The sequence below is a fragment of the Cherax quadricarinatus genome, chromosome 32 (genome assembly GCF_038502225.1).
Source record: "Cherax quadricarinatus isolate ZL_2023a chromosome 32, ASM3850222v1, whole genome shotgun sequence".
Taxonomy (NCBI): domain Eukaryota; kingdom Metazoa; phylum Arthropoda; class Malacostraca; order Decapoda; family Parastacidae; genus Cherax; species Cherax quadricarinatus.
The window spans coordinates 25237811-25253422 of record NC_091323.1 but is presented as its reverse complement, the minus strand read 5'-3'; the positions used below and the strand labels follow the sequence as shown (position 1 = coordinate 25253422).

General features: G+C 43.6%; 1 protein-coding gene across 5 annotated transcripts in view; it reads left to right on the top strand.

The window, feature by feature from the left end:
* Positions 1-15612, top strand: part of LOC128690283 (potassium voltage-gated channel subfamily KQT member 1) — an 840902-nt gene that overhangs the window by 322077 nt on the left and 503213 nt on the right. The window contains exon 1 of one of the 5 annotated variants that reach the window (XM_070090550.1): positions 11544-11859. The exons of the other annotated variants lie outside the window; for them this stretch is intronic. Coding sequence (XP_069946651.1) covers positions 11804-11859 — 56 coding nt within the window. The 5' untranslated portion in view covers positions 11544-11803. Of the gene's footprint in view, positions 1-11543; positions 11860-15612 lie in introns of those variants that run through there. 5 annotated transcript variants of the gene reach the window in all.

Below are 15612 nucleotides of genomic sequence, written 5' to 3'. Positions count from 1 at the left end.
GTACATTGTAGCATCATGTATACAGAGTACATTGTAGCATCATGTATACAGAGTACATTGTAGCATCATGTATACAGAGTACATTGTAGCATCATGTATACAGAGTACATTGTAGCATCATGTGTACAGAGTACATTGTAGCATCATGTATACAGAGTACATTGTAGCATCATGTATACAGAGTACATTGTAGCATCATGTATACAGAGTACATTGTAGCATCATGTATACAGAGTACATTGTAGCATCATGTATACAGAGTACATTGTAGCATCATGTGTACAGAGTACATTGTAGCATCATGTATACAGAGTACATTGTAGCATCATGTGTACAGAGTACATTGTAGCATCATGTATACAGAGTACATTGTAGCATCATGTATACAGAGTACATTGTAGCATCATGTATACAGAGTACATTGTAGCATCATGTATACAGAGTACATTGTAGCATCATGTATACAGAGTACATTGTAGCATCATGTATACAGAGTACATTGTAGCATCATGTATACAGAGTACATTGTAGCATCATGTATACAGAGTACAGTGTAGCATCATGTATACAGAGTACATTGTAGCATCATGTATACAGAGTACATTGTAGCATCATGTATACAGAGTACATTGTAGCATCATGTATACAGAGTACATTGTAGCATCATGTATACAGAGTACATTGTAGCATCATGTATACAGAGTACATTGTAGCATCATGTATACAGAGTACATTGTAGCATCATGTATACAGAGTACATTGTAGCATCATGTATACAGAATACATTGTAGCATCATGTATACAGAATACATTGTAGCATCATGTATACAGAATACATTGTAGCATCATGTATACATAGTACATTGTAGCATGTATACAGAGTGCATTGTAGCATCATGTATACAGAGTACATTGTAGCATCATGTATACAGAGTACATTGTAGCATCATGTATACAGAGTACATTGTAGCATTATGTATACAGAGTACATTGTAGCATCATGTATACAGAATACATTGTAGCATCATGTATACAGAGTACATTGTAGCATCATGTATACAGAATACATTGTAGCATCATGTATACAGAGTACATTGTAGCATCACGTATACAGAGTACATTGTAGCATCACGTATACAGAGTACATTGTAGCATCACGTATACAGAGTACATTGTAGCATCATGTATACAGAATACATTGTAGCATCATGTATACATAGTACATTGTAGCATCATGTATACAGAATACATTGTAGCATCATGTATACAGAGTACATTGTAACATCATGTATACAGAATACATTGTAGCATCATGTATACAGAGCACATTGTAGCATCATGTATACAGAGTACATTGTAGCATCATGTATACAGAGTACATTGTAGCATCATGTATACAGAGTACATTGTAGCATCACGTATACAGAGTACATTGTAGCATCATGTATACAGAGTACATTGTAGCATGTATACAGAGTACATTGTAGCATCATGTATACAGAGTACATTGTAGCATCATGTAATACAGAGTACATTGTAGCATCATGTATACAGAGTACATTGTAGCATCATGTATACATACATTGTAGCATCATGTATACAGAATACATTGTAGCATCATGTATACAGAATACATTGTAGCATCATGTATAGAGTACATTGTAGCATCATGTATACAGAGTACATTGTAGCATCATGTATAGAGTACATTGTAGCATCATGTATACAGAGTACATTGTAGCATCATGTATAGAGTACATTTTACCTGTATACAGTGTACATTGTAGCATCATGTATACAGAATACATTGTAGCATCACGTATACAGAGTACGTTGTAGCATCATGTATACAGAATACATTGTAGCATCATGTATACAGAGTACATTTTACCATCATGTATAGAGTACATTTTACCTGTATACAGTGTGCATTGTAGCATCATGTATACAGAATACATTGTAGCATCACGTATACAGAGTTCATTGTAGCATCATGTATAGAGTACGTTGTAGCATCATGTATACAGAATACATTGTAGCATCATGTATACAGAGTACATTTTACCATCATGTATACAGTGTACATTGTAGCATCATGTATACAGTGTACATTTTACCATCATGTATACAGTGTACATTGTAGCATCATGTATACGGTGTGGAACTCTGGAGGTGCTCCTCACCGGTACTACAGTAAGGTAACGTATTACAGTAAAGAGCGAATATTAAACTCAGATTGACCATTAATGGTGATTAATGTTACAGTGAGGGCGAGTATTAGTGAGTTTATTATAGTGAAGATGAGCATTACAGTTAACGCAAGTTTTACAGTGACGTACAGATAAGTAGGTATATCAAAACCTCAGATCTGTTTATTGTGGTCTCTAGTTGACAACACTCAGCAACAAGTATCGTGCTTTCTAGTTGACAGCACTTAGCAACAAGTATCGTGGTCTCAAGTTGACAGCAGTTGGCAACAAATATCGTGGTCTCTAGCTTACAGCATTTTGGAACAAGTATCGTGGTCTGTAAATGGGCGATTATAATTTTCTTAAGGTAAATCATTAATTTGGATATTAATTCATTAATATAAATTGCTAATATGAAATTCTGGTAATAAATAAATGAAATGTTTCAAGTGTTAATATGAAGTTCTGGTAAGAACTGAAATGTTTCAGATGGTTATGGTAGACTTAGGTAGCGAGCAGCGTCAGTCTGTGTCAGCTTATATTTAGTGAGTGTTGCTGATTACAAGTGAAGTATATTGTTTCGTAGTGTTTAGATTGTTTATATCAAGCTAGTGCAACAGATAAATTTACTCTGCTTGTATGTATTATTAAAGAATATAATGTAATTTTATGGCTAGTAACTCCTGTATAAATTACGAAATGTAAAAAGAAAAAACTATTGTTTCTTCTTTTTCCGGTCACACTGCGTCGGTGGGAGACGGCCTGTGTTAAAAAATGTTTTAAAATGTCCATTGTCTATCGCAGTGGTGAATATGCGTTGTTTCTATGTATGTAAGTTGAGATATTAAATGTATAATGTACTCTCAGTTTCCCTCCCCCTCTCATTTTTTCCTCTTCTAAATAAAATTTGAGTATTTTGCTCACTGATGGAGATATCTTCATATAAATTCCATTTCTCCCAAGTATGGGAAAGGCCATCATGAGTGATGGTAATTCCCAAGTAATAATAACTCTAGCTTTGCTGGAACGGAAAATTTGAAGCTTCCGTAGCTGCTAAATCCTTAATGGAATACTGAACGACATCCTCGTTACTTTAGTGAGGTGCCATAGCTCAGGCTCACAGATTACACTATATTTGAAACCTACTCTGTGTGATGGAATACGACAGGAAATTATAGCGTGCTTTTGTTTCTACTGCGTTAATTAACTATAATAGAGAATATGGTGGCAGCACACTGTTGACGTACACAGTTTTGCTAATTAAAAACAAGTGTATTTACCTAGTTTATGATGGATGTCAACATGCGAACGCTATAATAATGAAGTTTATAACAAACTAAAGGAGAGAAAACGGCTGATTCCGTGTTCTAACGAGAAAGAGAGAGAGAGAGAGAGAGCGAGAGCAAGCAAGAATGCCCTAGAAAACGAGAACACTAGAGAGAGCAAGAGCGCCGGTAAAATGGAGAACACTCCAAAAAGACTAACAAGTAAGCAGGAGAAAGGATGAATGAACTAGAACTAGAAAGGGAGAAACTGAGGAAGATGGAAGGACATATCGCTGTTGTAATTTCTCTTTGTTCGAGGTTTTGACTGTGGTAATTACCTGGTGCATATAACAAGAACTGTTCCGCCATAATTGTGTTTGAATTATAATTGCGTAATTCTGTATGTGTGTGTTTTGTACCCTTGTGTGCGCCCCTTTGTTTTTCTGTACGCGGACTTAAACTTGCTGCTTTGTAATTCGTCCCCATTTGTCGCTTTTGTGTTTTCCTGTCTGTCTTTTTTCTTGTATTTGTAGTGGCAACTTTTATATTTTAGAATGTGTACTGAGGATCCATCTGTCAACCATACATATGCCAGACCCCGGTTTATGTTACTAGGCCACAATGATGGGAAAACTTGTGAACCAGAACTGTTATTGTCTCCCTGCTCTTGTTGCCAAGATCACATCATTATACAGGATGCCTGACCCCCACACAGGCTTCATGGATACACATCATACTGTTATATCCGGCACTAGTGGCTTGAGGGCAAGTACCAGTCAATCCACTGTGTTGTACAGTTAAGATTCACGACGAAAAACGTATTAAACGATAACGAATTTCTAGAAAAAATCTTGAGACTGATACAGAAACTAAGGTTTTTTGTTATTCTCCGGAAGTAATGAAGATAAAACGCCCAAGATACAAATGTGTGACACCAAGAGGTCATCTCTGGTCTCAATAAGAGCTGTTCTGTTGCCTTAATAGTTTTCTGCTAAACAATGTAATTAATGTGGCTAAATAGACTTAGTGTCCACTACAAGACACCTTTTGTGTATGATTTTTCTGTCTGAGGATGACACGTAGCCGTGGGTTCTTTGTAAAGCGGTGAGGATTAGCGGGTATTGTCCGTACGGAGCATGGAGGCCACTTTCATTTCCTGGAGGTGCCAGATAAGCCGACTCGTAATGCCTTCTGGCCTTCGTCGACGGAAATGACCGAGGCGGCGAGGCGGGGCATAGGGGCCTCCCAAAATGTCTTCAGAATATTATAAGATTGTTCCATGATTACAACAAATATTACCTGGACCTGCCAGCACAAGTGCTAATTTAAGCTTTGCACTGACGAGTGAGGTTTCAAGTTGGGATAATGTATTGATCGTAAGCCTAATGAAGGTTATTACTATCAGATATAATTTGAATGCAACGCTAGTGGATTTTTGTCGCGAAGGCACTTATATGCTAGTGTGTATTTAAATACGAATTTCTTCTAATTCTCTGGAAAATCGATTGATAATATTGTATAATGGTTGCCGCTTACAAAAAATCACGTCTTGGGCACTTTTACAGTAACTCTTCAGTTATAACTCGAGTATTTTTCATGTGGACAGTTTAACACTATAAGTAATATAGCGTAGTGTTAAATGTTGACCTAAGCGTTATAATGTAGCGTAGCTTGTGACGTCTGGGTCTTTGTGCGAAGACTGGTGTCTTGTGGGAGTGGTGAGTGTCTTGTGTGAGTGGTGTCTTGTGGGAGTGGTGAGTGTCTTGCGTGAGTGGTGTCTTGTGGGAGTGGTGAGTGTCTTGTGTGAGTGGTGTCTTGTGGGAGTGGTGAGTGTCTTGTGTGAGTGGTGTCTTGTGGGAGTGGTGAGTGTCTTGTGTGAGTGGTGTCTTGTGGGAGTGGTGAGTGTCTTGTGTGAGTGGTGTCTTGTGGGAGTGGTGAGTGTCTTGTGTGAGTGGTGTGTGTCTTGCGTGAGTGGTGTGTGTGTGTCTTGCGTGAGTGGTGTGTGTGCCTTGCGTGAGTGGTGTGTGACTTGCGTGAAGGGTGCCTTGCGTGAGTGGTCTTCCGTGAGTAGTGTCTTGCGTGAGTGATGTGTGTCTTGCGTGAGTGGTGTGTGTCTTGCGTGAGTGGTGCGTGTCTTGTGTGAGTGGTGTGTGTGTCTTGCGTGAGTGGTGTCTTGTGTGAGTGGTGTGTGTGTCTTGCGTGAGTGGTGTGTGTCTCTTGCGTGAGTGGTGTGTGTGCCTTGCGTGAGTGGTGTATGACTTGCGTGAAGGGTGCCTTGCGTGAGTGGTCTTGCGTGAGTAGTGTCTTGCGTGAGTGATGTGTGTGCCTTGCGTGAGTGGTGCGTGTTTTGCGTGAGTGGTGCGTGTCTTGTGTGAGTGGTGTGTGTGTCTTGCGTGAGTGGTGTGTGTCTCTTGCGTGAGTGGTGTGTGTCTCTTGCGTGAGTGGTGTGTGTCTCTTGCGTGAGTGGTGTGTGTGCCTTGCGTGTGTGGTGTGTCTTGCGTGAAGGGTGCCTTGCGTGAGTGGTCTTGCGTGAGTAGTGTCTTGCGCGAGTGATGTGTGTGCCTTGCGTGAGTGGTGTGTGTCTTGCGTGAAGGGTGCCTTGCGTGAGTGGTCTTGCGTGAGTAGTGTCTTGCGTGAGTGATGTGTGTCTTGCGTGAGTGGTGTGTGTCTTGCGTGAGTGGTGCGTGTCTTGTGTGAGTGGTGTGTGTGTCTTGCGTGAGTGGTGTGTGTCTTGCGTGAGTGATGAGTGGTGTCATACTGTTTACCTCACTGATGAAGCTGAGTATCAGTTTGTGTCACCAGTTATGTTAACATTAGATTACTTTAAATCAATACATGTCTTAACTTAAAATATAAATAAATATTACTGTTAATATTGTTACTACTGCTACTAACACTATTGCTACTACTGATACTACTTCTACTATTGCTATTACTGCTCATATTACTACTACTGTTACTGCTGCTACTACTACTACTACTACCACTTCTACTACTACCACTACTTCTGTCAATACTACTACTAATTCCACTATTGTTATTACTACTACCAGTACTGTTACTACTACAACTGCAAATACTGCCACTACTACTATTACTACTACTACAACTACGCCACCACCACTACCATCGCAAGCACCACTGTTGCCGCAACCACCACCACCAAAAGCCATCGCAACCACCGCTATTGCCACCACCACTACCTTCACAACCACCACTGTTGCCACCACCACCACTACCTTCACAACCACCACTGTTGCCACCACCACCACTACCGTCACAACCACCGCTATCGCCACCTCCACCACCACCACTACCATCGCAACCACCACTGTTCCCACAACCACTACCGTCACAACCACCACTGTTCCCACAACCACTACCGTCACAACCACCACTATCGCCACCTCCACCACTGTTGCCACCACCACCACCACTACCGTCACAACCACCACTACTACCATCGCAACCACCACTTGCCACCACCACTATCGTCACCTCCACAACCACCACTGCTATTGCAACCGCCACTATTGCCACCACCACCACTACCATCGCAACCACCACTATTGCCACCACCACTACTACCATCGCAACCACCACTATTGCCACCACAACTAAAATCGTAACCACCACTATTGCCACCACCACCACTACCATCGCAACCACCATTATCGCTACCACCACTATCGCCACCACCACAACTACCATCGCAACCACCACTTGCCGCCACCACCACGACTACCATCGCAGCAACTACTATCGCCACCACCACCACTACTATCGCAACCACCACTGTTGCCACCACCACCACTACCATCGCAACCACCACTGTTGCCGCCACCACCACTACCATCGCAGCAACTACTATCTCCACCACCACAACTACCATCGCAACCACCACTTGCCGCCACCACCACGACTACCATCGCAGCAACTACTATCGCCACCACCACCACTACCATCGCAACCACCACTGTTGCCACCACCACCACTACCATCACAACCACCACTGTTGCCACCACCACCACTACCATCGCAACCACCACTGTTGCCGCCACCACCACTACCATCGCAGCAACTACTATCGCCACCACCACAACTACCATCGCAACCACCACTTGCCGCCACCACCACGACTACCATCGCAGCAACTACTATCGCCACCACCACCACTACCATCGCAACCACCACTGTTGCCATCACCACCACTACCATCACAACCACCACTGTTGCCACAACCACCACTACCATCGCAACCACCACTGTTGCCGCCACCACCACTACCATCGCAGCAACTACTATCGCCACCACCACCACTACTATCGCAACCATCAATATCGCCACCAACACTACTTCCTGTTCTTCCTCATTTCCCTACCATGTTAAACTTCCTCGCCTACCATGATACCCCTCCTCGCCTACCATGTTAACCTTCCTCGCCTACCATGTTAAACTTCCTCGCCTACCATGATACCCTTCCTCGCCTACCATGGTAGCCTTTCTCGCCTGCCATGTTAAACTTCCTCGCCTACCATGATACCCTTCCTCGCCTACCATGTTAAACTTCCTCGCCTACCATGATACCCTTCCTCGCCTACCATGTTAAACTTCCTCGCCTACCATGATACCCTTCCTCGCCTACCATGTTAAACTTCCTCGCCTACCATGATACCTAAGATGGTAGCCTTCCTCGCCTACCATGTTAAACTTCCTCGCCTACCATGATACCCTTCCTCGCCTACCATGTTAAACTTCCTCGCCTACCATGATACCCTTCCTCGCCCACCATGGTAGCCTTCCTCGCCTACCATGTTAAACTTCCTCGCCTACCATGGTAGCCTTCCTCGCCTACCATGGTAGCCTTCCTCGCCTACCATGTTAAACTTCGTCGCCTACCATGATACCCTTCCTCGCCTACCATGTTAAACTTCCTCGCCTACCATGATGTCCTTCCTCGCCTACAATGTTAAACTTCCTCGCCTACCATGGTAGCCTTTCTCGCCTGCCATGTTAAACTTCCTCGCCTACCATGATACCCTTCCTCGCCTACCATGTTAAACTTCCTCGCCTACCATGATACCCTTCCTCGCCTACCATGTTAAACTTCCTCGCCTACCATGATACCCTTCCTCGCCTAAGATGGTAGCCTTCCTCGCCTACCATGTTAAACTTCCTCGCCTACCATGATACCCTTCCTCGCCTACCATGTTAAACTTCCTCGCCTACCATGATACCCTTCCTCGCCCACCATGGTAGCCTTCCTCGCCTACCATGTTAAACTTCCTCGCCTACCATGGTAGCCTTCCTCGCCTACCATGGTAGCCTTCCTCGCCTACCATGTTAAACTTCGTCGCCTACCATGATACCCTTCCTCGCCTACCATGTTAAACTTCCTCGCCTACCATGATGTCCTTCCTCGCCTACAATGTTAAACTTCCTCGCCTACCATGGTAGCCTTCCTCGCCTACCATGGTAGCCTTCCTTGCCTACTATGTTAAACTTCCTCGCCTACCATAATACCCTTCCTCGCCTACCATGGTAGCCTTCCTCGCCTACCATGTTAAACTTCCTCGCCTACCATGTTAAACTTCCTCGCCTTCCATGATACCCTTCCTCGCCTACCATGTTAAACTTCCTCGCCTACCATGATACCCTTCCTCGCTTACCATGGTAGCCTTCCTCGCCTACCATGTTAAACTTCCTCGCCTACCATAATACCCTTCCTCGCCTACCATGGTAGCCTTCCTCGCCTACCATGTTAAACTTCCTCGCCTACCATGTTAAACTTCCTCGCCTACCATGATACCCTTCCTCACCTACCATGGTAGCTTTCCTCGCCTACCATGTTAAACTTCCTCGCCTACCATGATACCCTTCCTCGCCTACCATGGTAGCCTTCCTCGCCTAACACGATACCCTTCCTCGCCTACCATGGTAGCCTTCCTCGCCTACCATGGTAGCCTTCCTCGCCTACCATGTTAAACTTCCTCGCCTACCATGACACCCCTCCTCGCCTACCATGATACCCTTCCTCGCCTACCATGTTAAACTTCCTCGCCTACCATGATACCCTTCCTCGCCTACCATGGTAGCCTTACTCGCCTATCACGGTAGTCTTCCTCGCCTACCATGGTAGCCTTCCTTGCCTACCATGGTAGTCTTCCTCGCCTACCATGGTAACCTTCCTCGCCTACCATGGTAGTCTTCCTCGGCTACCATGGTAGCCTTCCTCGCCTATCATGGTAGCCTTCCTCGCCTATCATGGTAGTCTTCCTCGCCTACCATGGTAGCCTTCCTTGCCTACTATGGTAGCCTTCCTTGCCTACCATGGTAGTCTTCCTCGCCTACCATGGTAGCCTTCCTCGCCTATCATGGTAGTCTTCCTCGCCTACCATGGTAGCCTTCCTTGCCTACCATGGTAGTCTTCCTCGCCTACCATGGTAGCCTTCCTCGCCTACCATGGTAGTCTTCCTCGCCTACCGTGGTAGTCTTCCTCGCCTAACATAGTGTTCCTCGCCTACCATGGTAGCCTTCCCTACCATGGTAGCCTTCCTCGCCTACCATGGTAACCTTCCTCGCCTACCATGGTAGCCTTCCTCGCCTACCATGGTAACCTTCCTCGCCTACCATGGTAACCTTCCTCGCCTACCATGGTAGCCTTCCTCCCCTACCATGGTAGCTTTCCTCGCCTACCATGGTAAGCTTCCTCGCCTACCATGGTAGTCTTCCTCGCCTACCATGGTAACCTTCCTCGCCTACAATGGTAGCCTTCCTCGCCTACCATGGTAATCTTCCTCGCCTACCATGGTAACCTTCCTCGCCTACCATGGTAACCTTCCTCGCCTACCATGGTAACCCTCCCCTACCATGGTAGCCTTCCTCGCCTACCATGGTAGTCTTCCTCGCCTACCATGGTAGCCTTCCTTGCCTACCATGGTAGCCTTCCTTGCCTACCATGGTAACCTTCCTCGCCTACCATGGTAACCTTCCTCGCCTACCATGGTAGTCTTCCTCGGTTACCATGGTAGTCTTCCTCGCCTACCATGGTAGCCTTTCTCGCTTACCATGGTAGTCTTCCTCGGCTACCATGGTAGCCTTCCTCGCCTATCATGGTAGTCTTCCTCGCCTACCATGGTAGCCTTCCTTGCCTACCATGGTAGTCTTCCTCGCCTACCATGGTAACCTTCCTCGCCTACCATGGTAGTCTTCCTCGGCTACCATGGTAGCCTTCCTCGCCTATCATGGTAGTCTTCCTCGCCTACCATTGTAGCCTTCCTTGCCTACTATGGTAGCATTCCTTGCCTACCATGGTAGTCTTCCTCGCCTACCATGGTAGCCTTCCTCGCCTATCATGGTAGTCTTCCTCGCCTACCATGGTAGCCTTCCTTGCCTACCATGGTAGTCTTCCTCGCCTAACATAGTAGTGTTCCTCGCCTACCATGGTAGCCTTCCTCGCCTACCATGGTAGTCTTCCTCGCCTACCATGGTAACCTTCCTCGCCTACCATGGTAACCTTCCTCGCCTACCATGGTAGTCTTCCTTGCCTTACATGGTAGCCTTCCTCGCCTACCATTGTAGTCTTCCTCGCCTACCATTGTAGTCTTCCTCGCCTACCATAGTAGTGTTCCTCGCCTACCATAGTGTTCCTCGCCTACCATAGATCTTCAGTAATAATAATTAGAACCATAGTAACCTCTCCTCCTTTCTATCACTACGCTTCAAGAAAATTTTAATTTAATGATACTTCTATAAGGTTTGGCTCGTCTCATATTTTTCCTGTCATGAACTAGTCAAAGTTTTCATTATGTTATACGGTTGTTTGTAGTCAAACTTTTATTCAAATTCCGAGTTTACAATCTAAAAATTTTCGTTTTTTTATCTTTAATAATAACACATTCAGGTATGTTTAATCGTGAGTAAAACATTATTACGTAGAATATCGGTTCAGTTACTGAGCAATTTCCATTTCATGGGTAAATTGTGTTTAAATTTTAAATAACTAATTAACAAAATCGATGTTTGATATTACAAAGTGAAGTAGAGTACAAATAAAATAACTATTGAAGCCTCGTTGGCGTGGCTGGAGTGTGTACACTCACCCGCACCTGTGAGACTGGTTGACAGTTAGTCAAATACAGTTTTTGAAGGGAGGTGTGAGTGGCAGGTCTGACGATGACTGGTGTATGTGTGCCGTCACTTACATGTTACTAGTACGCATCCTGGTTATGGACCTGGCACCGGGGGCGTGGACCCCCGGCACCCTCCGGGTATACATTTGCTTACGCAAACGTGCACACTGGGTATGTAGTGCTGACAGGAGACAATGTGTAATACGTAGAGATATGCATGTGTTCGTGTGTGCACAGGAGACTATGCAGCAGAGAACCAGGGAGCAGTGAAAGGTAAGATACTTCACTGGGTACTCTAGTAGCCGTAAAGGAAGTGGAAAGACCCGTAATGGACGTAACGTCAAAATTAAAAGCGTCTTCTTGCGTCCCCCGGGAGTGTATGGGCTATGTTCTTCCAGGTATAATTTAATGATATTGTAAGGGATAAACTAGCCTTGATACATGGGCAGTGACACGAAGCGAATTGTGGACATGGATTGTGGATTGTAAAAAAAAAAAAACTAATTTCGTCTAAATTTGACTTGTTTAATTTCTGTAATATGAGAGTAATTGTTTACGACAGTAACAAGTTAGTGATTATAATATAAATTTGATATTCTTAGAAACTATAAATGTTTAAAATTCTCAATAACCAAACGAGTCAATTGATTTGTAACTAATACAGACAACTACAGTTTCAATCTTCATATAAAAAGTCTATACACTCGTTTACTAATTATACGATATCTCTTAGTTCATATCCATGTTCATAGTTTACGAATGTAATTATGAAGGATTACGATATTTCCTGTTAGTTCAGATATATTAAGTATAATTTATCAATTTTCAGGCTTTATTTTACACTTAGTGGTTGTCTGGAAGTGTCAGTGAGCTTATGTCTGGACTACAACCTCGTAACGCATTTCTCCCAGAGTTTAAGGTCTCTAGTCTTACTGGGACAAGGTGGTACTAATGGTCCAACTTCCCATGCCTGCTAATTTTATGTGCTTCACTATGCTCAGCACCACTACCATTTTTTTGACACTAAAACTTTTTTAGATATGAGACAGAGGAGAAACACGTGTGTAGTCCCCTATAAGACGTGTATTAATAACAGTTTTGTTGTTCTCTGTTGCATGGTTAGAGATTGTTGCATGTGAAAATTGTCACCGTGGGAGTTAGCTGAGAGGAATGAGTTGAGGCATCGAATGTTCCAAGCGATCTATTTAGCTTTCGTGACAATTAGGTGAGTACAGGCGATAAGCTGCCGGAGGATCGAGCCTCCACCTTTCCGTACTGAATGGCCTACACCTGTTAAATGCTTCTCCTGAATATAATATCGAGCAAGGTGGCAAACTTTGGCGGCATGTGCAAGGAAGTGTACACAAACAGGACAGCTGCTCCAACAAGTTTATTTTGTGATGCTTAATTTTTCTTTGGTTCTTATTACTGTCTTTACCACGGGGGTATTGTGTGGTCCTTGTTTGTCTTTACCACGGGGGTATTGTGTGGTCCTTGTTTGTCTTTACCACGGGGGTATTGTGTGGTCCTTGTCTGTCTTTACCACGGGGGTAGTGTGTGGTCCTTGTCTGTCTTTACCACGGGGGTAGTGTGGTCCTTGTTTTTTACCACGGGGGTATTGTATGGTCCTTGTTTGTCTTTACCACTGGGGTATTGTGTGGTCCTTGTTTGTCTTTACCACTGGGGTATTGTGTGGTCCTTGTTTGTCTTTACCACGGGGGTATTGTGTGGTCCTTGTTTGTCTTTACCACGGGGGTATTGTGTGGTCCTTGTTTGTCTTTACCACGGGGGTATTGTGTGGTCCTTGTTTGTCTTACGGGGGTATTGTGTGGTCCTTGTTTGTCTTTACCACGGGGGGTATTGTGTGGTCCTTGTTTGTCTTTACCACGGGGGTAGTGTGGTCCTTGTTTTTTACCACGGGGTATTGTGTGGTCCTTGTTTGTCTTTACCACGGGGGTATTGTGTGGTCCTTGTTTGTCTTTACCACGGGGGTATTGTGTGGTCCTTGTCTGTCTTTACCACGGGGGTATTGTGTGGTCCTTGTTTGTCTTTACCACGGGGGTATTGTGTGGTCCTTGTTTGTCTTTACAACGGGGTTATTGTGTGGTCCTTGTTTGTCTTACGGGGGTATTGTGTGGTCCTTGTTTGTCTTTACCACGGGGGTATTGTGTGGTCCTTGTTTGTCTTTACCACGGGGGTATTGTGTGGTCCTTGTTTGTCTTTACTATAGTGGTATTGTATGGCCTTTGGTCCTTGTTGCCGGTGGGGAGGGATGGGGCGGATACAAGGTAATGGATGACTGCAAACGAATTGATCAGAGAAATAGACGGATTGGTAAGAGAAGGGAATAGAAAGATGAATGAGAGGAATGGAGGGTAGGATAATAAGAGGGAATGGACAGATGTTGGTTCATAGCGTCTTAGACATTATTGTTTATTCTTGAAAGTGTGTACGTAGTTTCCTTTGACTGCTTTCCTGTGGTCCGTCTTCCATTTTTATTTTCCTTTGCCCCTGGTTCTCTCATGGTAAATAGTTTCTTCTTATCCACTCTCTTACTATCTCTGAATCTCTTGTATATTAATTATATATCTTCTGATTCTTCACTCTTCCTTAAACTTGTCTTGGTAGCATATTCTACTCTGCTCTCGAAATAGTCTGGTTGCAAATCCTCTGGACCTTTGTTTCATCTGGTGTGAGCTCAAGATGTGTGCTGCCATACTCTGTCCTGACATATTCAGAGTAGTATGTACGTAGTCTCGAGGTCCCTGAGCAGTTCCTACGTTTGTCAAGCTTACATGCGGTGGTCAGTGATGCTCACTACAGGATGTTGTCGTTGAGGTATTGTCTTCTAGGTTTAGGTTAGGTTCTCTGATGTACGAGTATGGTATGAAGTTTCTTTCTTCCATATCTGTAATATCTCTCTCTCTCTGCCCCCTTCTCCCTTCCTGAAGTCTTTTAACTTTCGTTTATAATGTCATCAGTTTTACTTTGTCAGCGGTGAAACATGGGTGTCTATCCAATCAGATAAATCATTTACCTTGATCAGAAATATGAATTTTACTAATCCTCCGAGTATTGTAGTCTGTTTCTATCCAGTTTAATCATTCCTTTTTAGTGGTAACTGATATATATTCTGAAGATACTTCTTCAGCTGCTGAAGTGATTTTTCCTTTTATTCTTGGTCATTCTTCCATCTCGTATACTAGTCTGTAGTCAGGCACTGCATCAGAGGCTTCTGTAATTTAAGAATATGTAATCTGGCCACCGCTTTCTTATTTGATCTTCGCTTGTTTTGCGGAAAATTCTTATGAGCTATTTCTTAATCCATGTAGACTTTACGTAACAAAGCTGCTGCTTTGTGGAGGCTCCACCAGTCTCACTGATTGTGTTTTATCTATCTTGTTACGTAGTGTGCATGCCAGTGAAATTTCAGTTCCTTGTATACCTCTCCTGTTTTCCCTGATTGTTACCCACCCCCTTTCCTTCCTGTTTCAGTTGTATTTAACTGTGGTCGTTTTCATTCTTGTATGATTTATAAGTAGTTTTAGGTCTTTGCCTTCGCTTCTTTCATAAATTGCTGCTCCACTTCTCTCCTTACTCTTCTATTTTCATTCATGGCCATCCTGATTATTTCTTTCGCACCTTCCGTGATCCTATTATAAAATTCTTAGCAAGTAAATCAGGCACGATTTCACTTTCCTTAATTCATTCTCACTTTTTATTTGTTTTCCTTCTCATATTGGACTGAAAGAAACTTACTGATAGCTTCCGTGTATCCACGGATATTAATTAATATCACAGCATGTACAGTGGATCTCAAAAAATAAATGCTCTGTTATTATCTTTAACTTGTCCCTCATCCTTAATCTACATTGCCACATGTTACTCAGACTACAGGATGCAGTGATATTTGGTTTTCAGCGTGACAAGTCTTTCGATATCTGAGTTTTACTGGGTAAAAGTGTTGAGTCTATTCTGTTAGGCTCTCGTTTCTTTCACTTGTTGGCCGAGGAAATTTATATAATT